The sequence below is a fragment of the Serinus canaria genome, chromosome 3, assembly GCF_022539315.1.
Source record: "Serinus canaria isolate serCan28SL12 chromosome 3, serCan2020, whole genome shotgun sequence".
Lineage (NCBI taxonomy): Eukaryota > Metazoa > Chordata > Aves > Passeriformes > Fringillidae > Serinus > Serinus canaria.
In genome coordinates, this window is record NC_066316.1 from 38,656,079 (window position 1) to 38,683,139 (window position 27,061).

Sequence of the window (27,061 nt, forward strand, 5' to 3'; positions counted from 1 at the left end):
TGCAGCGTCTTCCACAGAATCCCGGCGTTTTTCGTCCGGGCCGGGGCTGCCCGGGCCGCCTGCAGACGCGGCCCGCGGGGCGGTGCGTCACTGCCGCGCGCCGGCGGCCGGCGAGGCCCCGCGCCAGGGGCGGGCCGGGGGCGGTGACGGAGCAGCGTCAGAGCGGGGAAACGAAAGCGGCGGCCGCGGCCTCGCGTCCTCCCCTCACCGCGCCCTGGGAGCCCGAGCCCTGGGAGCCGGAGCCCTTCGGAGCCGGCCGCCTGCCGCACTTTCGCCGTGAGCGCCGCCCTCTCCAGCACGGAGCTGTCCGCCGAGCCCGGCCGTGTGTGGGTCAGCGCGGGGCGCGGCCGTCGGCGGCTCCCGCGGTCTCCCCGCTGCCCGCGCTCCGCCTGCGGGGGGGTCTCGGCTCGGCCTCTGGGACCGGGGGCAGCGCGGCGGGCGGTGCGGCGGCGGTGAGAGGCAGAGGAGGCAGCGGAGCTGGTGAAGGGTTTGGAGGGTAAGTACTGTGCGGATCGGCTGAGGAAACTAGGGGCGTTTAGCCTGGAGAAGATGAGGTTCAGGAGAGACTTTATCGCTCGCTACAAGCCCCGAAAGGAGGATGTAGCCAGGAGGGGTTCGCCCCTTCTCCAGGCAACCAGGACAAGAGGACACAGCCTCAGGCTGCGCCAGGGGAGGTTTAGACTGGAAATCAGGAGGAATTTCTCCACAGAAGAGGTGATTAGATCTTGGAGTGGACAGCCCAGGGAGGTGGTGGGGTCACCATCTCTGGAGGTGTTCAGGGAAAGACTGGACGTGGCGTTCAGTGCCAGTGTCTAGTTCCCATGGTGGTGTTCAGTCATGGGTTGGGGTCGATGACCTCAGAGGTCTTTTCCAACCTAAATCATTGTGTGAGAGGTCGGTGTTGCGGTGCAAGAGGGCTGTGGGGCATGGGTGGGGATATGGGGGGGCTTTCCCTGCAGCTGCAGGGCTCCTGAGGGACCGGGTGTCCCTATCTTGCGCCTAATTTTGCATGGTTTGAAATTTGTCAGGAAGACAGGCGTGCTGAGAGACCCTTAGTGGGGTTTTGGGGGGTGGGGGTCTCGATAGGGAGCTGGCAGGAGTGAGCTGAGAATGTTGGCCTCTCATTTGGCTGTCTCAGAAGAAATATAAAATGGCTGGTTTGTTAGAGATAAACAAGGGGAAAAAACCAAAACCTTCAGTTGAGACAAGAGCAGATAAAGGTGAGTTGCCAGTAATAGAATTTATGGTGGAAAGGAGATTTCTTAGTGCAGTGAGGTTGTGGGATCATTTTGCAGTCAGAGTTGTCGGGATAAAGAAAGGATTTGGCCTTAAGCTGCCTTGTATGTGTTTGTGGACATAATTTGATAACTAAAGGTTTGAATTGGTGACCTGGGGCATCTTTTATAGCCCAACAATCCTATGTAGAATAATAAACACTAATCAAGATACAGTTTGTCTTTTTTTTTCAGGAGCAGGAAGGTTTTAGCTGGTGTGCTAAGCATTTTTGCATTTACATTTTTCCCTTTCCTTGCTTGTCGTCTTCTGCAAGCCTTCCAAGCTGGCTTCTATTAACTCCATCTTAAGCTTTAGACCTTTCTCTGAGTTTATGCAAAATTTATCAGCCGCATCCAGAAGCTGGATATTTTGCCAGTGACTCCTGGTGAAAAACACAACTGCACACACAACTTGAGCACACATATTTAATAAAGTTCTGTTATAAAAGTTGTGCAGAAAAGCTCCTTTATTAATTAAAATTTCCAGAGGTGAGGTCAGAGTTGTTTGGAGTCTCATGAGAAATTGGTTGCACCATGCATATTCTCCATTGGATGGATCTGACATTTTTTCACTGTGTTTGGATAAAATGACTCTTTGATTCAGTAGTAGTAATGAACTGCCATATATTTAAGTTTATAACTTTAATAACTGTCTACATCTGGGTTGACTTCATCTACTTGCATTTGGGGATTTGTAGGTTGTAGAAGTGATTTAAAATTCATCAGTTATAGGGGAATTGCCATATCAGTTTCCCATTTGATTAGTTAGACTAGGTGTTTACAAAGGCGAGTTCAAAAGAAGGTTAGACTTTTACCTGAATGCATTTAAGTTGAGTAGCCTAATACTGAAGAGCATAACATGATCTATGCCACCATGCTGCTGTGCATTGCAAAAAGTTATGCTTAATGTTTGCCAAGTGTGATCATCTTCTTTTAGCATTTCAGGAAAACATGAAGAGAAGCACAGAACCCGTATTTAGCAGCCCCCAAAATAAGCAGAAGAAGAGGATAGAAGATTTGGGATTAACCCTCAGTTCTACTTCAGATGATGAAAATCAATTTAGTAATCATACTACTCAAGGTAAGGTTGGAGATCTGGGATGTGCTGCTGCAGGGGATGTAGATAATAACCAGGAATTCAGCCTACATCTCCTGAATCCTGATTGATAGACTGAATTTCAAGGGTATACTCTCTCTTTAGGAAAAAAGCTACATTATTTCTTTTCACAACCTTGGATTGGTGTGAATTCTTTTAGGCTTTTTAAAAATTTTATGTAAACCTTTTAATCTGGGAATTGTATGAATTCAGAATGTAGAAAACTGAATTTGAGGTTGATGACGTGCATGATCCAAAGCTCTAAACATTCTTGTCATATTGATCTTTTCAGTCTCAGCAGTTATTTCTGGTTTGGAAACTCAGTACTGAGACATTGTGGGTGTTATACCATAAAGAAGCATCATAATCATAAGGAAGAAAGAAATCAGTAGTCTTACTACATTTCTGCAGATGGGAGAAATTGAGATCAATACAACAGGGCCAGTTGGCTGGGGCTTCTACTTTGTAGGACCATCTCTTATGCTGGCTCAGTGTGATTTTGCCAGGGGACAGAGTTGTGAGAGCTCACTGGTGTGTCTTTTCAGAAAGATCTATTAACAAATTGCCTACTTTTGCTTTGAGTTGGGATATACCACAGATGAGGCACGTGACCTACACAATTGGTGTCACTGTTGTGGACACTAAACTCTCCCAGGATGGTACTTCAGTTTGCCTTACTGTGTGCCTGCTATGTTAGAGTCTTAGGATTTCTCATGGTCATGAAGTGTTCAAGTGCCTGAACACATAAAGAAGCCTTCCCTTGTGAAAATGGAAGGGGGTGTGTGTGGAAGATGAGTAGGTTGGTGTGGGAGTAGCTGTAGTTGCAGTGTATAGTGTGTGTACCTGTCTGACAAGGCCCTAGGTGAGGGAGAAGGCCAGAGGTGCAGCATGTGGGAGCTGGGGTAGAGAATGCTCTGTGCACTCAGGACTCAGCTAAAAAATTCAAACTGATGTTTTTTTCATTTTTTCCCCCCCGTTTTGATTATTGAGTTCATACATGAATCAAAGTAGGCTGTAAGCCTTAAGTGTTTAAGAAACAAATTGATACAGCTCAAGATTGGTATTTTGGGTAGAGTTAATTAGTTTATTAGTCAATTATACCCATTGTGGTTTCTAATGAAATGAGGGAGGTTGGAGAAAGAACTGATTTAAGATTTAATCTCAGCTGAGCATGGCTTAGCAAATCTTAAATACAAGAAGAGTTGTAAAAGGATTCCATTGTAACTTATGCAGTAGGTATTTGTGTTTAAGGCACTTTATGAATCTCTAGAAAATAAGACAGGTAGCAGTTAGCAAAAAGTTAAAAAGCAGGTAGCAAAGTTAACTCAGGCTGTGTACCGAAGAGGCAGAAAGCAGTAACTGACCCTAAAGCAAAAATCCTTTGTGAGTGTGTTCTTGGGTAAAAGCTCTGTGAAAGAAATAGGAATATATCTTGTGTGATAGATATTTGAAAATCAAGATGGGTATAGAATGTTGCAAACACAGGTTGAATCATAGCCTTCCTTTGTCAGTATCAAATGTTGATACTGTAAAACTCTAATGTAGTAGTTAGGTGGGGACACAAGTCCTCAATCTTAAAAACTGATTGCTCAGCAGCAAGCACTGAGGACACATTGAAAGAGTTTTAACTATGGTTGTATATTTTACAGTAGTGTCTTTCATTTTTACTTCACATTCTTGTAATGGCCTTTTTTTGCTGATTTTCAGTTGTGTCCTGTTACTTCACTGATGCTCAGTTTTTCAGAACAGGAAAATACAGAGATCTGTGAGTTGAGAGAGAAGTAGTCTGTTTTTTCTTAAATTAGACAAATCTAAGAAAAGTTCAATCCTTCTTTTTAAATATTTTAATAACTTTTGGGTTTTTTTAATGCTTCTGTGGAGCTAAATTATTTCTTCTTAAGAGAGAAACAGAAAAAGATCAACTCTGCTAACAATCTTGTGTTTTATGTCAGGACAACTTTTGTAGTTCAACTTCCCCTATTTGTACAAACCAGCACAAAATTATTTCTAGCACTTGGCAAACAAGGGAGCTCAAGAGGCAGAGTTCCAACACAGAGGAAGGATGTGCTTGCTGTGGATTGCTGCTCCTGTAGTCTGTATGAATTAGCTGTAGTAAGAAATTTTTGCCACTGCTTCATCCTCATAGGGATATTACCCCAGGAAAAACAGGAGTCAGTGGATTGTAGGGCCTCCCTGGGCACCCAGCTGGTATAGAGCAGGCTGAGATAAATGAGACTGCCATGATTCCTACCCAGATCCCAGTTACAGCCTGCCTGGAGCGAGTAGACGTGGGCATCTCATAGTTGGAGAGCAGCAATGAGGATTATACAGCTCATACAGGCCTAGGTTCTTATCAACTAGATCCCAAGGTGGAACTGGGCACAGACAGAGCTTCTTTATTTGTGCCCATGAAGGTTTTGGTGCTTCAGTTTCTGGTGAGGAAGGTTTATTTTGAGTGCTTGTAATGTATGTTGATATTACTTTGACTGAACCACTGACTTAAGTTCTTCCTTCAAACCTCTCTCAAGGTGTTTTTAAAAAGATTGGTGTCCTCTGACCTTATCTTTCACCTGCGTTTGTATGTATCTGTAAACTCTAGAGCTGAAAAACTGTCTCACTTGGTGTAGTGAACTTGGGGATCCTTGCTATTTTACTGGATACTGGGGGTCTAACTGAAGTGTAATAAATTTAGCTTTTTCTTCTTTCTACAGTGTTGGCCATTTGGTAGATGCCTGTGTACTTGATGTGAGTTTTTGGCTAAGTTAGGGATGGATTTGCACTTGTAGTTAGATAGGATGTGGAAGAAAGTTCAAAATGTTTAATCAGGGTGTAATTGTCACTATTCTCAAGAGAGAATCCCTGTGGACCTTCTCAGTTCCTCAGGATCATTGTGAAGGTCAGGCACACCACAGTACTATTGTGGTCATGCTGTGGCTGCTCTGCTATGTGATGGGGTTTGCCCAGCCCTTTGTGGGGCCTGGAATCCATGGGGTCAGAGAAGCTGTGTGTTTCCCTAAGGCAACAGGAAAGATAACCAAGCATTGGTTGCACAGGCTGTGTTATATTACACCTGCATGCTTTCTGTAACACATTTGAGATACTGAAGTGTCCTCTATGTGTGTTCAAAGGATTTAATGAGTCTCACTATATTCTAATGTGATTACTGAGATGTCTTTCTTCCATTTTATTTTTATTTTCATTCTCACTTTTTTGTTTGTTTTCAGAATCTTCCAGTAGCACCAGTGGGTCTGACAGTGAGAGTGATGAAAAAAGACCAGTCTTCAGCAAGGAGTTCAAACAAGACTCTCTTGTGGAGGGTACTTCATCTCGCTACTCAATGTATAACAGTGTCTCCCAAAAGCTTATGGTAGGTCAATATAGTTTTGGACCAAACTATTAAGAACTGATGAGAGCAAAGTGAAAAGACCAGTTTGTTATAAAAAATACTTTGATTCTGATCCTCTTTATAGCAGGGTTCTCTGTCTTTTATTTCCTTACTGTCTTGTACATACATGAAATTGACAGCATCTCTGCTTTTTGTTACTGTTCTCTTATTGCTATAATTTACTGAGAGAAAAGCCTGAAAAACTAGCAGATAATGAACATAGTTCTTTTAACCTAAGAGATGTGTATGTGTTTCAGGAGCAGTGTCTTGCATTCCTCCTCTGAGTTTTACATGGAGTTTTAACTGGTATTTGAAATGCATGTGAATGCATGTTCACAACAAAGAATATCATCACAACATGAATTTTTTTCTATACCAAGGGTTTTTTTTATGAACCATCCATGCTTACTGAACCCTGTGATGAATGGCTCCAGGCTCCTCACTACATTTCTCTCTGAGCAGCCTCTTCCCGCATTACCGAACCTTTTGTAACGTGCTGTCATCTCAAACATCATTCTTCAGATCTAGTTTTTTTGTATCCTGCCTCAGTGAAGTGAACTCACTCGGAAGTCCTGAAAGCTACAGTTGAGATTAAAAATGCTCAGTGCCTTCAAGTCACTTCAGGGCGATGTGCCATTTTCTGCACTTCTCTTTGACCTTAGCAGTAGTACAGAAACTCAAGGCCACTTACCTCAGAGTGCTCCCTTTGCTCCCTTTACAGGCCAAGATGGGCTTCCGGGAAGGAGAAGGTCTGGGAAAATACGGCCAAGGCAGAAAAGATATTGTTGAGGCCTCCAATCAGAAGGGAAGGAGAGGCTTTGGCCTGACCCTCAAAGGATTTGATGGGGAGCTCAATATTGATTGGCAGGATGAGCCAGAGGTAAGTACTTTCTGTTTTAGGCCCCATTTCTCTTGTTGTGTTCAGCAAAAACTGGGAGAAAGAATGTATAACCTGTGGTTTTTCTTGGCACCTGTCTCTTTTCCAGTGTCTCTAAATTGTCCTTTGAATACTAGACTTCTGTTTTGCCTTGATTATCAGACTCTAATAAAGGGGAGGTTTTTTGGTTTTTTTTTTTTTTTTTTTTTTTTTTTTTTTTTTTTTTTTCTGTGGTGGAGGTGTTTGAGGTTGTTTTTAATTTTAAAAATAAATAAGACATGTTTTAGTCCAGGAGGAAAAAACTCTACAGTTGGCACTGAAGTCATGGCATAACCCCTTATGCTAGCATTGGGAGGCAAACTTTTGGGAAGCAATTAGTTTTTATATTTTTCTAGTAAAAACATCTTTGGGTCCTCCCATGACTTGTGTTTGCAGCCTAGTGCCTACGAGAAGGTGGACTGGTGCCCTGAGTGTACCACAGAGATCCCAGATGCTCAGGAGCTGAAGGAGTGGATGACTGTGGGGAAGGTAATTTTTTATATCTTGGTACTTACCAGCCTAAGACAAAGCAGGAGTATTCAGCCTGGGACAGTTGGCATATCAAATAGCTGTAGAATAGCATGAGCTGTGAACAACCTCTTGAGGTTGCTGGTTTAGCTTCCTGCTTAAAGCAGATCCTGCTAGAACTGATCAGGTTGCTCAAGGCCTTGTTTAATGGAGTTTTGAGTATTTTCAAGGATGGAAGCTTCACAGCCTGTTTGGGCATCTGTTCAGTGTTTGACAACCCAGTTGATAAAAGAAAATTTACATATGGCTAATTAGCATTTTTTAATGTGGCTTTTGTCCATTGTTTCTTGTCATGTTGCTGTACATCTCTAGGAGCCTAGGTCAATCTTTTCTGCCTCCTGTTAGGGACTTATCCCGTTGTTAGGTACAGCAATAGGATCTCCCTTTCTGTATTCTGAACAAACTGTTCTCAGCTTTTTCTTATATACCAGGTGCTTTTTGACCCTTGTCATTTTGGTGGCCCTTTTGCTGCTTTTGTTTCCAGTATGTCAGTTCTTATACTGGGGACTATGTAAACTGGATACAGTATTTTATATGTGATCTCAAGATGCCTAAGACAGGAGAAAATTCTTCAGCCTAATTGCCACGCTTTTGCTGATACAGCCTAGTGTGTGATTGGCAGCCTTCATCCATTATTGGTATGTGCTGCATTCTGAAATGGCAATAGCATGCTTGCTAATTGCCCCCTGTGCTCTTGTCCTGTTGCAGAGGAAGTTGATGATTGAAGATGAAACAGAGTTCTGTAATGAAGAGCTTTTACATAATGTCCTGCAGTGCAAGGTGAGCTCTCTTTTTAGAGAGGAACTGAAATTTTGGGGAAGCAAGTGAAATAAATAATTAAAGAGGATTGAGTAGTTAAGTAACTGACAAGAGCTCAGAATGTCCTCTATCACCTCGATGTCACTGGGATGACCTAGCATCCTGTTTTTTACTATCTGTTCAGCAGCCTGTTTTGAACCTCAGCCTTCTGAGAGATTTTCTTGGTTTAACTCCAGCTGACAACTAAGCCCCCTGCAGCTGCTCACCCATTCTCCCACCAGCAGGATTGGGGAGAGCATGGGAAGGGTAAAAGGGAAGAAAAGTCATAGGTTTAGATAAAGGCAATTTAATAAGTAAAGCAAAAGCCACTCAATGGAATGAAAGCAAAACAAGGAATTAATTCAAGGAATTAATTCACTAGTTGCCATGGGCAAAGTGTTCAGCCATCTATCTTCGGGAGAGCGGGGCTCCATCAGATGCAAGGGTTACTTGGGAAGACAAAAACCATAATTCTGAATGTCCTTGGCTTCCTCCTTCTTCCCCCAGCCGAGCATTATGGAGTATGGTATGGAATATCTGTTTGGACATTTGGGGTCACCTGTCCGAGCTATGTCCCCTCCAAACTCCACAAGAATGCATTCCCCACCTACTTGCTGGCAGGGTGGTATGAGGATCAGAAAAGGTCTTAAAGCTGTTCAAACGCTGCTCAGAAATAACAAAAACATCTCTATGCTATCAACACTGATACCATCACAAATCCAAAATGTATCTCAATAATAGCTAATATGAAACTACTACTATGAAACAAATTAACTCTATCCCAGCCAAAACCAACTTGGAGATGATCAAAAGCAGTCACCTGCCCTTCGTCCGACTGAAAGGCTGAAGGCTTGACTAAACTAGGGAAATCAGCTCTCCTTCTTTTCTTGTCTGTTCAGTCTTCCCTCCTACACTTTATCATGCCCTTGTATACTGCAGTACAGTGTGTGTGTGTATATGTTAAAGAAATACTTTAGGCTGAGACTGCTTTTGAGGTGGCTAACCATATTATCAGGCTCTGGAGCTATCAGTACAGAATTTGTCAGTGTTATTAAATTTCCTTAAGAGCTGAGGTGGCTTAGAAGAAGAGCCAATATCACTATGAGACAGAAAAACATTTTGTATTGTTGAACCAAATCCTGCCTGAAGTTTGCTATCTAAGGAGAGAGAAGCAAGAAGATAGGAAATGTTGGTGCCTACCTATCCCTCCAGCTTGTGCCAGGTCTAGATGAGCTTTGTTTCTGTTTGTGCAGAGTGTATTTGATGAGCTGGATGGAGAAGAAATGCGTCGAGCCCGAACAAGGTCTAACCCCTATGAGATGATCCGCGGAGCTTTTTTCCTGAACAGGTTTGTAGAATGTCTGGCACGGTAGTCCCTTTCCCATGTATGTCCATTTGCAGCTGAGGGAGCCAAGGATGAAACTTAACAATTTATGTGTTCACAGGGCTGCAATGAAGATGGCAAATATGGACCATGTCTTTGACTACATGTTTACAAACCCTAAGGACTGCCAAGGGGTGAGTTCCTCTAACTTTCAAACTGCAGTGCTTTCTGAGAGAACGTGGAAGGTGAGAAGAAAGGAGAATCTTTAGGATACTGGTTGGGAAAACAGGTCCTTGAAAGATTCCTCTGAGCAGTGTAGTTTATCGTGTATGTGGTTTGACTGACGGGAGCTGTTACGGGTCAGAAGAATTTCCTCAATTTCCTTTTGCAGGTGCCTTTGATAAAGGAGTATGATGCAGAGCTGCTCTACTTTGCTGATGTGTGTGCTGGTCCCGGAGGCTTCTCTGAATATGTCTTGTGGAGGCGGAAGTGGCATGCAAAAGGATTTGGCATGACCTTGAAAGGACCAAATGATTTTAAACTGGAGGACTTCTATTCTGCTTCCAGTGAGCTCTTTGAACCTTACTATGGTACGTAGTGCACCCATGAATGTTACCTGATGTTTTTGCTCATGCTGCAACCTCTGTATTAGTGGCAGGACTGGTATTGATACCAGCAGGGGGGATCTAGGAGAAGCCTAGGGAATCATTTTGCAAGGTAGAAGGGGGCTGTCATTGGAGAAAAGGGTTGAAATTGGTGAGCTTGCATATCAAGTAATTTTTCTGACAAGTAATTTTCATTTTTTCAAAGTAATTTTCATTTATTACCAGTCTGACCTGGGAATATGTTTCATTGTAGCAGTTGATATTTGAGTTCTTTGCTTATCTGAATATTATAGAGTGCTTAAAGATTGCTTGGCAATGTTTTTCTCACATCACTCATCTCAGCCTGAAACACAGTGAATGAGATGACTTGTCATAGAATCAAAGAATTGTGTGGATTGAAAGGGACCTTAAAAATCATCTAGCACCAGCCCCCCTGCTGTGAACAGGGACACCTTCCACAAGACCAGATTGCTCAAAGCACCATCCAAGCTGGCCATGAACAGAGACTGGGCATCCACAACTGGGCAATGTATCCCAGTGACTCATCACTCTGAGTAAAGAATTTCTTGTTAATGTCTGTTTTAACCTACCCTCTTTCAGTTTAAAGTCATTATGCATTATTCTGTCACTACACACCCTGATAAAAAGTCCCTTCCCATTTTTACTGTAGCCCACTTTAGGTACTGAAGGGTGCCCAGGCTCCCTAGAGCCTTCTCTTCTCCAGGCTAAACTGCCTCAGTGTTCTCAGTCTATCCTTATGGGAGAGGTGCTCCAGCCTCCCGGCGTGCCCAAAGATCTATTAGCAGAGCCAGAGTTAGACACCTCATTTACCCAGCTGTCAGCATGTTTCTGTATCAGGCCTTCCTAGCTGTGCTCTCATAATTGATTGTGGGCTCTTAGTAAAGATAAATAAAACAGATTTGGGCTAGAGGCTGTATCTGAATCACTGTGACTAAATAAGCTGCTTAATCCAAGGAGGTTTGTTATGTTAACATTTTTACCTTGCGTTGAGACAGACTGAACAGGTGTACACAGACTATTGCTGCATCTCATCTCATGCATTGTAACTTGTTCATCTTGATGATGCATTTGAGCCCTCTATCTGCCTTACCTTTAGGACTAGGAGGGGAAATCCAAGGATTGCTAGTATTTGTGCTTCTGATTTCAGACTATATAAAAGAAACTGGAAAGTGACTGTTGTGTAGAGCAGAGGGTTTGCTTTTTTGTTGTTGTGCCTTGTGTGGTTTTTTTTCTCTCCGCCACTGACTCTTGTTGGCTGCCACATTGACACCTGACTATGAGCTCGTATAGAATGGTTCGTAGCAACTTAAGGATTAGATCTTGGTAAAAGTGAAGGTTCATAGCAAGGGCAGCAAGGCAGATAAGCACCTTGGTTGCAGTGCTTGGATCTTCATAGTTCATGGCAAACTGGTGTTACATAGACGGGGAGATGCCTGGAGAAATTAATAGCCCAATGATTTTGATTAATTTTTTTGATCCTTTTCTGTTATACTATAAAGTCTAGTGAGGTGTGTACAGACTAATGGGAAGGAAGTAGCCTGCCATGATATTTTAGTTATGAAGGATGGTAAAAAATTCCAATGTCGCTTCACTTATTGACAGGGTGGTTGTAAGGAGTTTGGTTATCAAAACCATATCATGCATCCTGATATCTTCTGCTTTCTAGTCCTCCATCTGAGGTAATAGAATCTGTAACTGTAGAGGATTTACAGTGTCTAATACTAAATAGAAGTTCAGGCTTACTTGAGGCACAACTGGTGAGCTCTAGAATACACTTTAGGTCAGCTTTCTAAAACAGCAGCTGGGGGACAGTGTAGCTCTCTTTTAAATGAGCCATATGGGAAAACTGTCTGAGTATTTGTGCACAAACCCTATGTCTCTTTCCCTACTCCCTTTATAAACTTGTTCACAGTTTTTTTTTTGAGGAGTTGCTTTTTTTAAAGCCCAAATTACACTGTGCTTGAAAATAGACTATTATATTTCTTTGGAATGATTTGAATTCTTTAGTAGAAGGTTACAAATGCACAATATAAAGAATTTTGCCTTGTCTGTAATAACATGTTTTTAACAGGTGAACTGTGCAGTGAAGTTGAATCTTATATTTTCAGTAGGTTCAGCTATGGACTTCTCCTGCTTGAATGAGAATATTCTGTTGTCATATAGTCTCCACTTGTCTTGTGATGAGGCTAAAGTACAACTCATCATTTGAGCATGGTTATTGTATGGTCATGTTTCAGCCCCACAACCATTCAATCTGAATAATTTTTCTCAATTAAAAAGCATCTTTGGTGGTGAACAAGGGACTTTGTTAATGTTTATTCCACCTATCAAGGTCTTTGTAATTTCTGACTAAATGTTGATTGAATACAATAGATCACCTGCACATACTGATGTTTTGTTTGTACTTGCAAATGTGTTATTGATTGTCTCCTTTTTTTCTGTAGGAGAGGGTGGGATTGATGGAGACGGAGACATCACTCGATCAGAGAACATTACTGCTTTCCAGAATTTTGTTTTGGACAATACTGATCACAAAGGAGTGCATTTCTTAATGGCTGATGGGGTTGGTTAATTTCTTTTTCTTCCTGCGCTTAAGAAAACCTGACAAAACTGACACCTTTGTCTGCATACAGTAGGGTGTTTGACATGTATAGCTACAGTGTGAAATTCTGCAAGCCTTGCCATTAAAATTCCTGGTGCTGATTCTTTTACCTTAAAGAAACATAATGATCATGATTCCATGATTTAGTTCCTCAGAAGCCTTTGCTTGACCAACAGATTTGTGGCGATACTAATAATAGGCTATGCACTTTGCAGGGTTTCTCAGTGGAGGGTCAGGAGAATCTGCAAGAAATCCTAAGCAAACAACTGATGCTTTGCCAGTTCCTCACAGCACTGTCCATTGTCCGGACAGGTATGTTTTGTTCCTTAATCTTCCTCCTTCTCTGAGGTGTGGGTAGCACTGGGGAACGCTGCTGTACAGTTTTTATTAGTGCCTTGAAGTCTGCTCTGCCATGAGTTGCACAGAATTGAATGTATATGCATAAATCCTGAGATGGTTGTCACAAAGCTAAGAGATCTGGTGAGAAAAATAAGCTAATCTGTGTCTGTTTTGCTTTTGATTAAAAGCATGAGCTAAAATGCATTAATTTAAAGCACTTAATTTGTTGGGTTATGTAGCTGTCTTGGGGTAAGGTCATGCAGTGTGATAACTGGGCAGTCTACCTGAGATTTATGGCACTAGCTGGACCAGCTTCCTCAATATCCCAGCTGATTGGAGCTGAGTGGTGTTTATCCAGTTCTTTCTTTCCTCTAGCTTTTCTCCTTTAAATCTGTCATATGTGTGATAAGAACTAATGATGCCTTACAATGTCTTAGCAGCACCTCAATGTTGCTAAATGATGGACCTTACACTGTGTCTGGTTCTGATGGCTCCTGTCTTCCACTGAGTTTAGTTCGCCTTTGGCACTGATATAGAAGACAAATGGTAACAAAATGATAATTTGTATCTTGTGCCCTATTAGAAGAACCTGAGGCAATGATCTACTAAGGAGTAGTCTCAAATGTGATGTGATAAAAGGGGCAGCTTTCTTTAAGTCTTTCCTACATGGACAGATGATAGTTTTGTAAAAATGCCTACTTTTTGCTTGGGGAAATTTGGAATCTTGTTTGAAGGAGAGGGGCAACACTGACTCTTTTCTTTAGATGGCCAGTTGTTCTGTTTAGGTAACATCTGTTAGTCTTCTCCTCTAGTCAGAGGTTCCTTGTTGCATATATCAGGGCTCATTTTCCCTGGAGGCTTTGGGATAGCATGCTGCCAGGCTGTGTAGGGCACAGTCTGGGCCTGGAAGGGAAGGATGGGGGGCAGACAGAAGGTTTGCTTATGAGACAGCCTACATTCCAATTAGATTCTTGCCAAGGGAATGCTTTTTACTCTTTGCTGCAGAGACATAGGGAAGATATTTCATGAAGTCTTGCTGGCCCACTTCATAACTGTGTTCTGGATGCTGTTTAATTGCACAAAAACTCTGTTACTAGTTCTGCAGAAGGATTGAGGTGCTCAATATCTCCTTGTTTCCTTATTATCTGCTGGCATCAGTGTACTTCCTCTTTTTTTTTTTTCAGGAGGACATTTTGTCTGCAAAACCTTTGACCTGTTTACTCCATTCAGTGTGGGTCTTGTTTATCTGCTGTATTGCTGCTTTGAGAGAATTTGCATCTTTAAACCTGTAACAAGCCGCCCTGCTAACTCGGAGAGGTGAGATGCTTGAGCATGAGGGTCTGCTAAAGAAAACAATCCTCTAAATACAGTCATAGATGGATTTGGGTAAGCCTAGTGGAGGCTTTGTGACCTGCCTCAATTAATAACTGTCTTGGAGGAGGAAACATTTTAGATGTTTGGTAAATTACAGACAAGGTAAAGATGATATTTGCCAAGTTGCTGATACGGGAAGGAAGCTATGGAATTGGGTATGTAACAAATCTGGTTTTGCATGAAACAACTATGGTTTCAGTGAAGTCAGAGGATATATGAGAGGTTGGACATGAGCTGGCACTGCGTGCTCACAGCCCAGAAAGCTAGTTGTATCCTGGGCTGCATCCAAAGCAGCATGCCAGCAGGATAAGGAAAAGGACTGTGCCCTGCTACTCTGCTCTGGTGAGACCTGTCCTGCAGTGCTGCATCCAGCTCTGGGGTCCCCAGCACAAGGAAGGACATGGACCTGTTGGAGCAAGCCCAGAGGAGGAACACCAACATGATTTCAACGATGGAGCACATTTCTTATGAGGAAAGGCTGACAATTGGGATTGTTCAGCCTGGAAAGGAGAAGGCTTAGGAGTGGCCTAACTGGGGCTTTCCAGTACTTGAAGGTAGTGGATGATCTTTAGGATCCCTTCTAACCCAAACCCATGATATTATCTGTGTTTTCATTGTGCCTGTCAATTTTAGCAGAATTGATTTACTACTTGAGGGACTATGTGGGGAGATTACATAGGGTTGCATTTCCCTGTCTTTCCAGAGCTTAGAAAAGGTACAGATGACTAAGTGATAGGTCAGTTTCCATCTTCCTAAGGATATTCAGGAGGAAAGAGTTCCTGGGGTTTGGGAAGCTCCTTATAATGGGAGTGTGGCAGAAAAGTTGGCTGTGTGAAAGAACTGATCTCTCTGCCTTGCTCTCAGGTATGTGGTGTGCAAAGGCCTGAAGTCAGGCATTGAAGATGTGCGGGATTACCTCTTCACAGTGAACATCAGACTCAACCAGCTGCGCAATTCTGACGTGGATGTGAATCTTATTGTCCCACTGAATGTGATCAAAGACAACCAGGACTTCTACAATTACGTTGTCCAATCCAATGAAAAGTGAGTTACTATGGATGATGAAGGCTGCTGGCTGTAGGCAGATTAATTTAGCATGGCTTTCTGGTGTAACTTCCTGCACTCATGGAAGTACTTGTTGATGCTGCCACACTGCTCTGCTTTTGTTCCCTGAGAGGTTGAGCAGAGCAGGGGGACTCTGTGCAGACAGAAATTCTGTATTACTGTTAGTGACTGTTTGGCCTCAGAGTACTGTGTAGAAAAGAAAGTACTGCCTAATTTGTTCCAGTGATCTTCCTGTCCGTTTGAATCATGTTGGCTAAGATCCCTCATTGCTCTGTGAATCAGACTGGCTTCCCCCTGTTGTCTCAGTACTCTTTCTTGTTTTGAACAGTAGAACTATGTTGGTGGTGATTAATTTGCTCCCTAGCTAAAACTTTTCTTCTCTTTTAGCCACTGCAAAGTTCAGATAAAGGCACTAGCCAAAATTCGTGCCTTTGTTCAAGACACGTGAGTATATTCCTCTATTCCTCTGCCTTTTGGTGAAAACTGAATTAACCTACTATTAATGAATTGTTTTGCCCTTGTTTAATAAGTTATTGATTTGAGCTGGTACTTGTCTTGGCCTTTGGAGCCAGGTAAGTGAAATGTGCTTTTAGGTAGCTCAGTTTGTCTCCACCTGAGTTATTTGCAGAGATGTGTGGGTGGCTGGAGGACTCCTGAAAATTGATGGTCTGTCATCACCCTTGTTGAGAAGGCTTCCATGGATTGGATGATTTCCAGTTACCATAAGTGAGCTTGCTTCTTAGCAGGGATGTAAGCAGAAAAGTAACTTGCAGCTGGTATTTTCAATTCAACAGTAATCATCCAAGTTGAGTGTGGTTCATAGCTGTTCATTTTTCCAGGGGCAATTCAAAACATCTGTGTTACAGACCTAGAATTACCTAAAGTTTGGCGTTAATTTCTTGCTTAAATTAAAGCCATTGCAATGTTTCTCTGCTATGGCTTTTCTGCTCAGGTGTTATTCAGACATAATATGTGGTAAAAAGTTGAGTGAATATGGTAGTTAAAAATTGTCTTAGAGCTGATTCTACCTTGACACTGTTTTTTGTATGGCCTTCAGCAGGTCTTCATTGTTTTTCTTAAGAAGGGCTGTGTACCCACCTCTTGGAGATTAGCATAAGTTTGTACAAATACATACCTTACTGAAAATATTTATACCCAGTGGTACTTTCATGGAATGAAGTGATGGCTGATTGTAGTGCAGACCATGAAACAAAGCTAAACACAGGAACTGGAGGGTGGGGAGGGAAGGCAGCATCCTCTTTCATACATCCCTTTGTGGAGCAGTTCATGTTTGTTCTCAAGCCATATGCTGAAAGTTCCAAATTTTATGAGGCTGGGATATATAATGCTGCAAGATCAAGGAGGTTTCACCATCTTTAACAGTCTGCTGTCTTTCTTTAGAACGCTGGTTGAGCCACGGCAGGCTGAAATCCGAAAGGAGTGTCTCCAGCTATGGGGGGTAAGTAAGGTGCCAAGCAGGCAAATTGTGAAAGTGTCCTTGCTATAGTAAAACAAGAGTGGAGCTGCAGTAAAGATAGGCAGAGGTTGAATATCTTGTCTTGTGGGAAAGTCAGAAAGTGTTTCAAGCTGTTAGGTAATCAAACAGGATGTCCCTAATTTGTTGTGTATGGCTTAACTGAGCAGGCTTCTTTGCAGTTGAGAATATTTCATTATACACAGAGTGAACTCAGCATCTAGATCCCAATCAGCAGAGCTCTCTAAAAGGTCTTGTTTTTTGAGTGTGCAGTTTCTGTTTCCTAACATTTGACTGCAGTGGGGCCATAGATATGGCATTTAGTTTCACAGGCTGATGGTGTGTCTTTGATGAAAGGATATTTCATCAAAACATGCATGACATCAAATGTTTAGACTAAATCTTTCTGGAGTTGCTGGTTGGTCTCTGTGAGATGTGGTATGCCTACATCAAATTTGCAAAACATGTGAGACTTTTTATTTGCCACATGACACCTCTTCTTCATCTCGCATCCCAAGGGCAGGAGTTTCAGGGGCAGAATGTCTTGTCATATATTGAAACCAGAAATGTTCCTTTGAATGTGCCAAAGAATAACACTCAGTATCAATTGTTTGAATTTGTTTTCAGATTCCCGATCAGGCTCGTGTTGCTCCTTCATCTTCAGATCCCAAGTCCAAGTTCTTTGAGCTGATTAAGGTGAGAGCTTGCCTAGAGTCCTTTCATACAAATATAACTTTTTTATTCATATTGGAATTAAGAGATGAAGAAGCTAGTCCTGGATTATTGCTTCATGTAGAAGTTATGTTTACCTGCCTGTTGATGTATTGTGTCTATCTTGCCTTTTCCATACTTTGTTCATTAGGGCACAGACATTGATACCTTCAGTTACAAACCCACTCCTCTGAATTCCAGCACATTGGAAAAAATTCGCCAAGTGTTAGATTACCGGTGTATGGTGTCTGGAAGTGAGCAGAAGTTCCTCTTGGGGTTAGGGGTAAGTGCTAAGAACTGTCTGGGAGTCTTGCTGTATAATTTCAATGCTACTATTCTGCCTTGCAGTTTCATCCCATCTTTTTCTGCCCCTAAAGGCCTAAAAGAATCTCATCAGCAGTACCTGAGCCTGCTAGTTATTTATGTTTCTTTCTCCTGATGTCACTGCCTTTCACACTAATTAACCCTTTTTCTGTAATCTCAGCCTACACAGAGACCTGCAATCCTGCTAGTGTCTCTAATTATCTTCACTGTCCTTTTAAAGGTGTTCTATTTCTGGTTCTTTGTGTGGGTGTGAAAAGTCACTGGTAGATTAGAATTGGTGTTTTTGTTCCTTTGCTGTAGAGGTTAAGGTTCTTCCTTAAAACTTATGACAAAGAAACTGTCTGTGACAGCCTAGGACAAAAAGATTCTCTGAGGGTTGCTTTGCAGTTAGAGGTCTCTTCTCCACCCCTGCCCTCAGGAAGCCTTGGCTGAATCTGACTCTGTCTTTATGTACAGAAATCACAGATCTACACCTGGGGTGGTCGCCAGTCAGACCGCTGGACAAAGCTGGATTTGAAAACTGAGCTGCCACGAGATACTCTTCTCTCTGTGGAGATTGTTCATGAACTGAAAGGAGAGGTAGGAACCTACTCTCTCTCTTACCATTTTGCTACAAAGAGCAGTTTCACTTAATCTCTGTACAATACTGCAGAATAAATGTTCCATCTGTGCTGGGTACAAGGTGGGGTTTTTTTGTAAATGATCTTTAGAGTCACTATTTTGGATTAAGTTCCTTCTTTCTGTCCAGTCCTAGAAACATGAGCTTTCAACATTGTTTTGAAAACACTCTGGACCTGATGTGTTGCTGTTCTAAGTGAAGCTCCATGTGGCATTGCCACCATGACTTCATGTGTCTGTGGCTTTGTGGGTCCATAACTGCTCAGTAGTGACTGCAGGCTATGGGGAGAAGGTCCTCATGGTATATTTACAGTGTAAGGTGAAAAATCCTAGTTGCCTGGGAGTTTCCCTGTCCCCTTGCACCTCAGATAAGGATGGGCTTTGTGATACCTGATAAGGCACAGATAGCTGGTGATAGGAGCCGTGGTCCTGCCCTCTCTCCCTCCCCTAAGACAGAACTGAGTATTTGAGATGCATCAGTTCTTGGAGGATGCCATATTCCTGTATAATGGGCAGCAGGGAATTTGTGTGTTTCTAATATCTGGAAAGATGCCTTCTTGCTAGAAGAGATGTCCTGTCAAAAAACAGGCTGTAAATCAAAGCTGAAATATCAGCATTGTGAATAATCAATCTCTGTATTGCCCTTCTTAGGGGAAAGCCCAGCGAAAAATTAGTGCCATCCACATCCTTGATGCCTTGGTGCTGAATGGCAATGATGTTCGAACGCAGCATTTCAACCAGAGGTATGTAGGTGCTGGAGAAACTTTTTTCTGTACATGTCTTGGAGTGACTGGGAAACAGTGTTCAGACAAAAAGCAGAATGCTGAGCACAGAGAGACAAATGCATTCAGCTGAAACACTGCTATAAAGATAGCTGGGACACTGGGAATGAGGCTTTTCCAACTGTATTTTCTCTCTATATGAGCTTCTTTCTTGGCTTAGGGTGAGCCAGGCACGGCTGGGGTAAACTGACCATTCTGGGAATATGAACGAGCTGAGAGAGAAGGAGCAAACCCCTCTGTTTCCTTCCTCAGGGACATAATGTCTCTGCTAATCCTGCTAGCCTGATAAATATATCAGTGTTCAACATCATGTGGACTTAGAGTGTAAGCTATGGAGACTCATTTGTGATGGATAATAGGCAGTATCACTGGCACTGAATTGGGAGGGTGGAGTGAAAAGAAGTCTTGCTAGACCCATTTGCCTAGCAGTCTGCATGTCCTGAGCTGTCAAATCACTTACTCTGTTGAAGCTGTTCCCTACCTCCTGTGCCAAAGGCCCTGTTAACTTGCTGGGTTCTCTTTCCATGTTCATTCAGGATTCGGCTGGCAGAGAAGTTTGTCAAAGCTGTTTCTAAACCCAGCCGGCCAGATATGAACCCCATCCGGTGAGTGACACCTCCTTCCCTCAGCCTCGCTTGCTTTGGTGTCATTGTGTTGGAGGACATGAAGAGGAGTTAAGTTTCAGGCCGAAATTCATAGTTCTGTTATGTTCTTTGGAAAGAGGCTAAAAGCTTTTTATATGGTAAATATAAGGTAAATATTGTTAATGGAGAAGTTGTGCCCTTCTTTCACATGTCAAACAGTCACATTTTCATCATAGGTGGATTGGCTGGTGTTGATTCCAAATATGTGTGATTGTAGGTCTAGCACCCAGTAAGCTTAATCATTGCAAAGAATTCTGTCCTTGTCTGCCCTGAAGGGTCAGCAGCAGTACAGTGATGCTGACTGTTAGTAAATGCAGGACTGACCAGCTTCTCTGAGGACAAGGCTTTAGTTACAACACACAGGAAAGTTCCTGACAAAGGGCTTCAGCTTTGGTTGTCTCCTGGCCTTCTATTTCATTAATTCTACTGCAGTGTAGCATAAGAGCACCTCTGTGAAGGCATTAGTTACATATTATGGACAAAACAGCTTCTCATTCACAAGCTGAAGTGCAGCAATATCATGAAAAAATCTGGAGGAAGGGAAAGAGGATCTTCTCATTGATAGCTTAATGAAAGGTAACGAGTGGAATCTCTGCCTAATGACAAACGGACAGTTGTAATAATTGGAGAAGCCCAAAATGCTGGGGAAGGCTGAAGGTGAAGTGAGGAGAGCTGGGGAAATGGATTGCAGAGGGGTCATTTGCTGCTTTTGTGGAAAGGTGTTAAAGGGTTCTTGGTGTGCTCTTTGAAGCCTGATGCTTGTAGCACTATGTGGGAAATGAGTGGTTGGGGTGCTTTCCCAATCAGAAGCAGTGCTTTTTTAACTTACTGATTGTTTTTCTGTGTCTCAAAACAACAAAACCAGTTTGATGTAATGACAGAATGAGGACTCAAAATAATCTTTACTGATTTAAAAAAAAAAAGCTCTTTTTACCTCAGGGTAGCTAACAAGTTTGTTGCATCTCTGAGAATAGGAATGGTGAAGATCGGGTTGTTTAATTTTACTGTGAGGCCAGAACATGCCTGGGACTGACCTTGGTCAATTTATCTGATGGGAAAACAAAAGCACCTGACTTTCACTGTTTTCACTTTTCTGTATAGTCAACCTGAGGTAAAAATGCACAGCTTCCTTAGCAGCAAGGATATTTATCTGCTGCTTACAGCAATCCAGCCATGAGCATGCAGTGTCAGGTTTTCTCAAGCCAGGAAAAACTAGGTACTGAAGCATAAAGACAGAGGAGATGAAGAAGGGTGAACCTCAGTTGAGACTGACTACCTCATGTTGTATAAAATCAACCATTTGGCTGTAGCTGTAGTAGGGCAGAAAAAAAAAAGGCACAGTTTAAACTTTTTTGAAATAATGTTTTTGTCTTTTCTTCCCAGAGTGAAGGAAGTATACAGATTGGAAGAAATGGACAAGATTTTTGTGAGGTATGCGATGGGTGCAAATAAAATATCAAGGCTTGCTGAGGTTATCAGTCACTGGTGCACAGCAGTGGGAGGGATGTTCTGATCTGTGCTAGTGGGGTTATGGAGAAAGCGCTGTTAGAGCTTGTGGTGGCTGCTGTTCTGCTGCAATCTAATGCCACAGATATGGCCAGTGGACTTCATAACAGTTGGAGTAGCAACAGTGCCTGAGTTTAGGTGCAGAAGTTCAGTGGCTTCTCAGTAGCTTGAAAGGTCAAGAATTCGCACTTGAAATAGGAACCCCATTTGGATTCATTATGGTAGCTTATCAGAGATTTTTCACCACAGCAGTCAATTTGCAGCTTGATCAAGACAGGTCTGACTGGTTTCTCTGGTCCCGTGTGAAAGGCAAAAACCCCAATTTTTCAAGGTGTGATGATTTGATCCTGTCCTGTGCAGTGCTGTCAGTTCTCACTGTGACACTCTGGAGAGTGGGGTGTGGGTGATACCAGGTGTGTACAAGCACGGTAAAGGAAGAAACACTATCACTGCCTTCTCTCAACATTTAGGTTAGAGATGAAAGTCATCAAGAGTTCAGGGGGAATGCCCCGGCTGTCCTACACTGGCCGAGATGATCGGCATTTTGTGCCCACAGGACTCTACATTGTACGGACTATGAACGGTAGGAAGAGAAAGTCCCCACTCCCTCTCAACTTTTCTTTGTTTCTCCAAGTAAAAATTACTGACCAGGCTTGCTCATCTTGTAACTTGGTAAAAAATGAATGGCAATATTCGAATGGCAAGAGATTAAGTGTTTGCATGTAATGAGGGTAGCTTGGATTTGGGTGAGGTTTAGGGTGTTATATGTAAGTTTTTGTGTTGTGAGTTGATTAGCTATCATGGGGGTAATTCCATTTATTTACATGACTACCTTCTTTTTTAATGAGATCATAATTTTTCATCAATATGTTTTCCAGAGTAATAGAAAGTGAAAATACCCTGTTTCAAATGTCAGCTTCTAAATGGAGGGAGAAGGGATTTTTCTCAGTGAATAGAGAACAGCTTGGGAAGCAGGTTGTCTTGGGGGAAGGAAGGAAAAAGGAGTAATGAAAGGATCACAGTTACTCTTTAAGATTCCTTCTCCTTACTTTTACTGTATGTGTATTTCTTCTGTGATTTTTCCTCCCTTTTATTTTCTACCTGATCCCTGTAACCCCTCTGCTAGATCCCTGGACAATGGCATACAGCAAAAACTTCAAGAAGAAATTCTTCTTCAACAAAATGACCAATGTAGCGACATACAACCTCCTTCCTGAAGCCATTGCGCCCTTTCAGTGAGTATGAGCCAGAGCTGAGGCTATGGATGGGTATGGGTCTACCTGTGTGTGTGTGTGGCTGGGTTTGGAAGGAAGCTCTGCAGGGCTGTGTCCTTGCAGTCGTTTGCAGTGCAAGTGTAGCTGGTCACCAGAAGGTTGTGCTGCAGGAGCTGGCACCGTGTCAGGCTGTCAGGAAACTGCTGATGTGGAATCATGGATTTTTCAATTAATGGCTATGAATAACGAACATGTCACAACTTCGTTCTGCTGTCTGCAGCAGATTGCTGAACCTCCTGCAGGCGGGGAAGTAGCAATTGAGCCCAGCAACTGTAGTTTGCTGCATCTCTGTATTTAACATGTTTGGTTGGAAGTCGCTAATTTAATAGCAAATCCCAGCTCATTTAGCCCAGGCTCTGTGGAAAGCTGGAAGCTTTTTTTAAAGAGAGACTAAAACAGTAGCTCCTTGGGAAAGGATGGAGAGGCTTGTTATTGGACAGTTGTTAACATTGTGGCTGCTGAAGACCATCTATATCTACTGAGTACTAGGCTGGGGGCATTACCCAAGTACAGCAAATCCTGGGTCTGATGCCTCAGGGCTCCTGGGTAGAGATGTTCTTGTACACCCTTACCCATAACTGTGCCTCTGAGTAAGAACTTGACATGAAATAGCACTCCTGATTTTCTCACTTTGAACCTCCTTACCTTAGAGCAGCACTTTAAATAATCTTTAAGCCTTTCTTCATGTGGTGAATGGTAGGACAGGCTTAAAAGGAGAGGCACATGATGCTTTTTCCCTCATTGTATCAGGGTGGGGTTAGTTCTGCCTATATACTCTGAAATAGGCCAGCATGAACCTACAGGAATGGCTGAGGAGGTGAAGGGAGTGCTTGTGTGGGACTCCAGAAAGGATGTGTTGCGGTTAGTGAGTACTAATATGTCTATAATTAGCCACTGACATGTGCTCTTGTCACTGTGCTAGTACTGCTTTGTTAGAACAGAAGCATTAAGCTATGAATATTAAGTGTCAGTAATTGTACAAAACTAAAGGCTGCTGTGTTGGCAGTAATTAGCAGCTCTGATTTCATTATGGCTGGGACTGTGTTGATGCAGTGAGGGAGAGCTGTGCTTGATAGATGGAGTGGGAGATGGCATTGTAGGACCAGAACTCTCAGCAGCAAAGCAGGGCTCAGTTATTTCACATGAGGGGAAAGAGGGAATGATCCTATCTGCTTTTGTGCCGTGGGAAGTGCTGTTTGCTTGCAAAGCTCCATAGGACAGCTGTTACTGATTATAGTAGGTATGTGGTGAGGGATTATGTTGCTGCTCCTGGCAGGCTTTCTAAATTCTTCATTAAGGTCTTTCCATTGCCTGCAATGACAGTTTCATCCTGTCAGAAACTTAGGGGGAGACGTCTTTTCCCTGGTGACCTGACTCCTTCCAGCAAATACTGAACTGAATTTGAGTGAAGCTAGAATTAACAAGTTTGTTTCCATGGAAATCTCTTAGGCTTGGCTGTTGCTGTACTTTGAGGGCTGTAGAGTTTGTAAGGTGAATGAATGAATGCACTGGTCTTTTCTAAGGCACCTGTTCTGAGTATTCCTGTGTGGCTTCCATAGCAAGGGCAGCTGTCTCTTGCTGGGATGGAAGTGTTTTCCTTTCCTTTCCCTGCCAAACTAATCTTGCTCTCCTCTCTGCCCACAGTGTCTGCCATTACAGCCGCCTCTTCTGGGAATGGGGGGAAGGTGTCAAAGTGCATGACTCTCAGAAAAGACAAGATCCAGAGAAGCTATCAAAGGAGACTGTTCTGTCTTTCATCCAAGCACACTACCCTTAACCCTGCTCTCTTGAGGGTGCAGGGAGGGGCTGAGCCCAGCTTGGATTCTTCAGGGACTGATGGGACTGGGAAGGCTCCACAACTTCTATCCTGATATTCTCCAGAGCTGATTTCCTGGAGATGATCAAACTAGAGGGTGGTATGCAGAAGGCACAGGATGAGGCTTTGCCCTGGTAGTGTATATAAGAGTACAGCCCAGGTAGCACCTGGTGCCAGAGTACCTAAGGTGACTCCTGGAGCCGAGGCCTAATGTCCTTTTGTCCTGACCTACTGCATGCATGAGGCCAAGGGGCTGGCAGCTTTCTTTGCTCCTATTCAAACATTCAGCAAGGTTTGTGGAGCTCTGTATGTGCCAGAACTCCCCAGGCTTCTGCTTCTCTTGCAGTGTGGGAAGGAGCAGAGATGTTTTGATGGCAGAGCTGGGCAACAGCACATTGCTCCTGGCAGCTGTCTCCTTGGCCTTGTCAAAGGCTACACTATCCAGTGGAGGGTGTTAAGTCTTTGGCGAGCTGTGGGCAAAAGTTACATATTCTTGTCGGTGTCTCCAACGCTTCTGTTTATCAAGGCACTCAGCTAGCCACTGGCAATTCTTATGTGATGGTACCCTGTTGGACAAAGGCCGATGCAGGTAATGAGTACAGTTCCTGGCATAGATCTGATGTGCTCACACCTCTGCAAGCTGCTGTGACAAGAATTTCCCTTCTCCAGGTTAGTGACTGATGCCAAGCCAGCAGCCTGGGGCTAATTTGTGAAAATGTACCATGGTTGGTGTACGTGCTTCATGGTACTTCTGAGACCAAGGTGCTTTGATTCTTGGTACTCAACATTCTTACCTAAACCTTCAGCAAGGAAAGTGGATGTGGGAGGGAAGACACAGAAAAGCTGGATGCTGAAGTCTCTGGAAGAAATGATGGGGATGTCTAACTTAGTTTAAAAGACCTAGGGCTTCAGTAGAAAGAGATCTTGACTTTAACCATGTAGGTTAATAAGCAATCCTGTCCCCTGACTGTGCCCACTGGAAAGGTTACCAGACTTTCCTTTTAAAATATCAGAGTGGCTTTGAAATCCTCTGTGTCTCATTTGACTCTGGAACTGCATGTGAGATGAAGGCACAGAGCCAGGAAACTCCTCTCAGTATGGCATTTGTGTCAAGACTTCTCCATGCACTTCTGTGCCAGGCTCAAAGTTAGCTTCTGTTGCATGTTTTACCTTCACTTCTGGCTTCCATGGCACTTTGCCAAGTCTTCCATATAAATCAGAAGATAACACAAGAAGATAACACATTGTTGAATGCTTTGGGACAAACAGCAAGATAGTCCAATTTTTGTTTTGTTTTGTTTGTTCTTGGCTTGTTTTTAAACACAGATTGGCAGTAGGGATAAAAGTGATTTAGGGGTTTGTCTGAACTGTGCCTTAAGGAAAGCTATTGTTTTAGTATCTATAGCAGTTGTTTAGACTGTCTTTTTCTCCACATCCATGTGAATGATTTGAACAAGCCTGTGCAGCAAAACATAGAAACTTTGACTTAGACACAGGTCTGTCAAAGCAGTTGAAGGACGGCAGGCTGTTAGTGCATCCTCTTGGCTGATCTGTAGACCCTCTCCGCTCTCAAACATTGGTAAAACATGTATGAAAGAAATGGTGGCTCTTCCCCCTAAACAAGAGGTGTGTCATTAGTAGCTTTGTCTTGGCAGAGGCACTTCCATGAGGGATGGGGAGGAATCTCTCCCAGTGGGCAATAAAGTACCTCAGCCTCTGGTGTCCAGCCCTGTGTACAGTTGGCTTTTTAAACCAACCAGCAGTTTGAGTTCTAAGGACCTCTGTGGACTGCCTTGAGGCTGTTCCAGTGCCAGCAACGCATGCTGCGCCCTCTGCCAGGCTCCTTTGCAGTGTTGCGTCCTCAGCTCAAGCTTCGACTCCTGTGGGCTGGCACACACAAGAGTGACTAGGAAGTAAACTAGGATGAGTGTAGGCCTTGGAGGATCAAAAAAACCTGATCAGTCTGCAGGCTAGCTTTTATGAATGGATATTTTGTTTACTCAGTTGTCTCTAGTTGCTCATTTTAATTTGCTTTTATTTTTATTTTTGATGCACTGAACCTTGATTCCAAATCTCCCTTCAAGAAGGCAGGCATGAGCCACCAAGCTACTTGCTTCCCTGCTGAGGGATTATGTTGGGAAGGGCGGGTGAGGAAGGTCTTGCTGAAGGGAGTGTTTATGTATGTTAATTGCACAATGTATTGTTTTTAGGCTTTGTATCATTTTGTGTTGACTTCTATGCTTTCATGTTCTATTACCAATACAGCCCCTTTAGTTCACAGCAGTCCTTCTTTCCTTTGTTTACCACATAATTTGGGCCAGCAGTGTCTGTCAGTGTGGCAACAGAAAAATGTCAGCAGAGTTAAATATTCAAGGCAGTCCATTTTAAAAGTTTTTGTGGCAAGTATAGAGCATTGGAATGAGAGGGCATTACAGGGCACAGTCTCTGGCACTCCTGCAGCAGGGGTAGGCTCCTGTCCCAAAGGAAGTACATTCCAGGCCACAACAGAACAGTAACCCACTGTTGAGAACTCACTGACCAGGGGCTTAAGTGCCTAACCTAGTCTAGACCTAACATAGTGCAAT

General features: G+C 43.1%; 1 protein-coding gene across 1 annotated transcript; it reads left to right on the forward strand.

Annotated features, from left to right (window-relative positions):
* On the forward strand, window positions 1–26,754 carry CMTR1 (cap methyltransferase 1). Its single transcript, XM_009092206.4, has 24 exons — window positions 1–496; window positions 2,212–2,355; window positions 5,595–5,737; window positions 6,477–6,635; window positions 7,068–7,160; window positions 7,908–7,979; window positions 9,251–9,345; window positions 9,443–9,515; window positions 9,713–9,911; window positions 12,392–12,510; window positions 12,765–12,861; window positions 14,073–14,205; window positions 15,127–15,306; window positions 15,715–15,771; window positions 16,729–16,786; window positions 17,429–17,497; window positions 17,664–17,795; window positions 18,293–18,415; window positions 19,106–19,197; window positions 19,773–19,841; window positions 21,264–21,311; window positions 21,857–21,969; window positions 22,513–22,621; window positions 24,305–26,754. The coding sequence occupies exons 2-24, from the start codon at window positions 2,226–2,228 to the stop codon at window positions 24,435–24,437; spliced, it is 2,496 nt and encodes an 831-aa protein (XP_009090454.1). The 5' UTR covers window positions 1–496; window positions 2,212–2,225; the 3' UTR covers window positions 24,438–26,754.
* The last annotated feature ends 307 nt before the right edge of the window (window positions 26,755–27,061 follow it).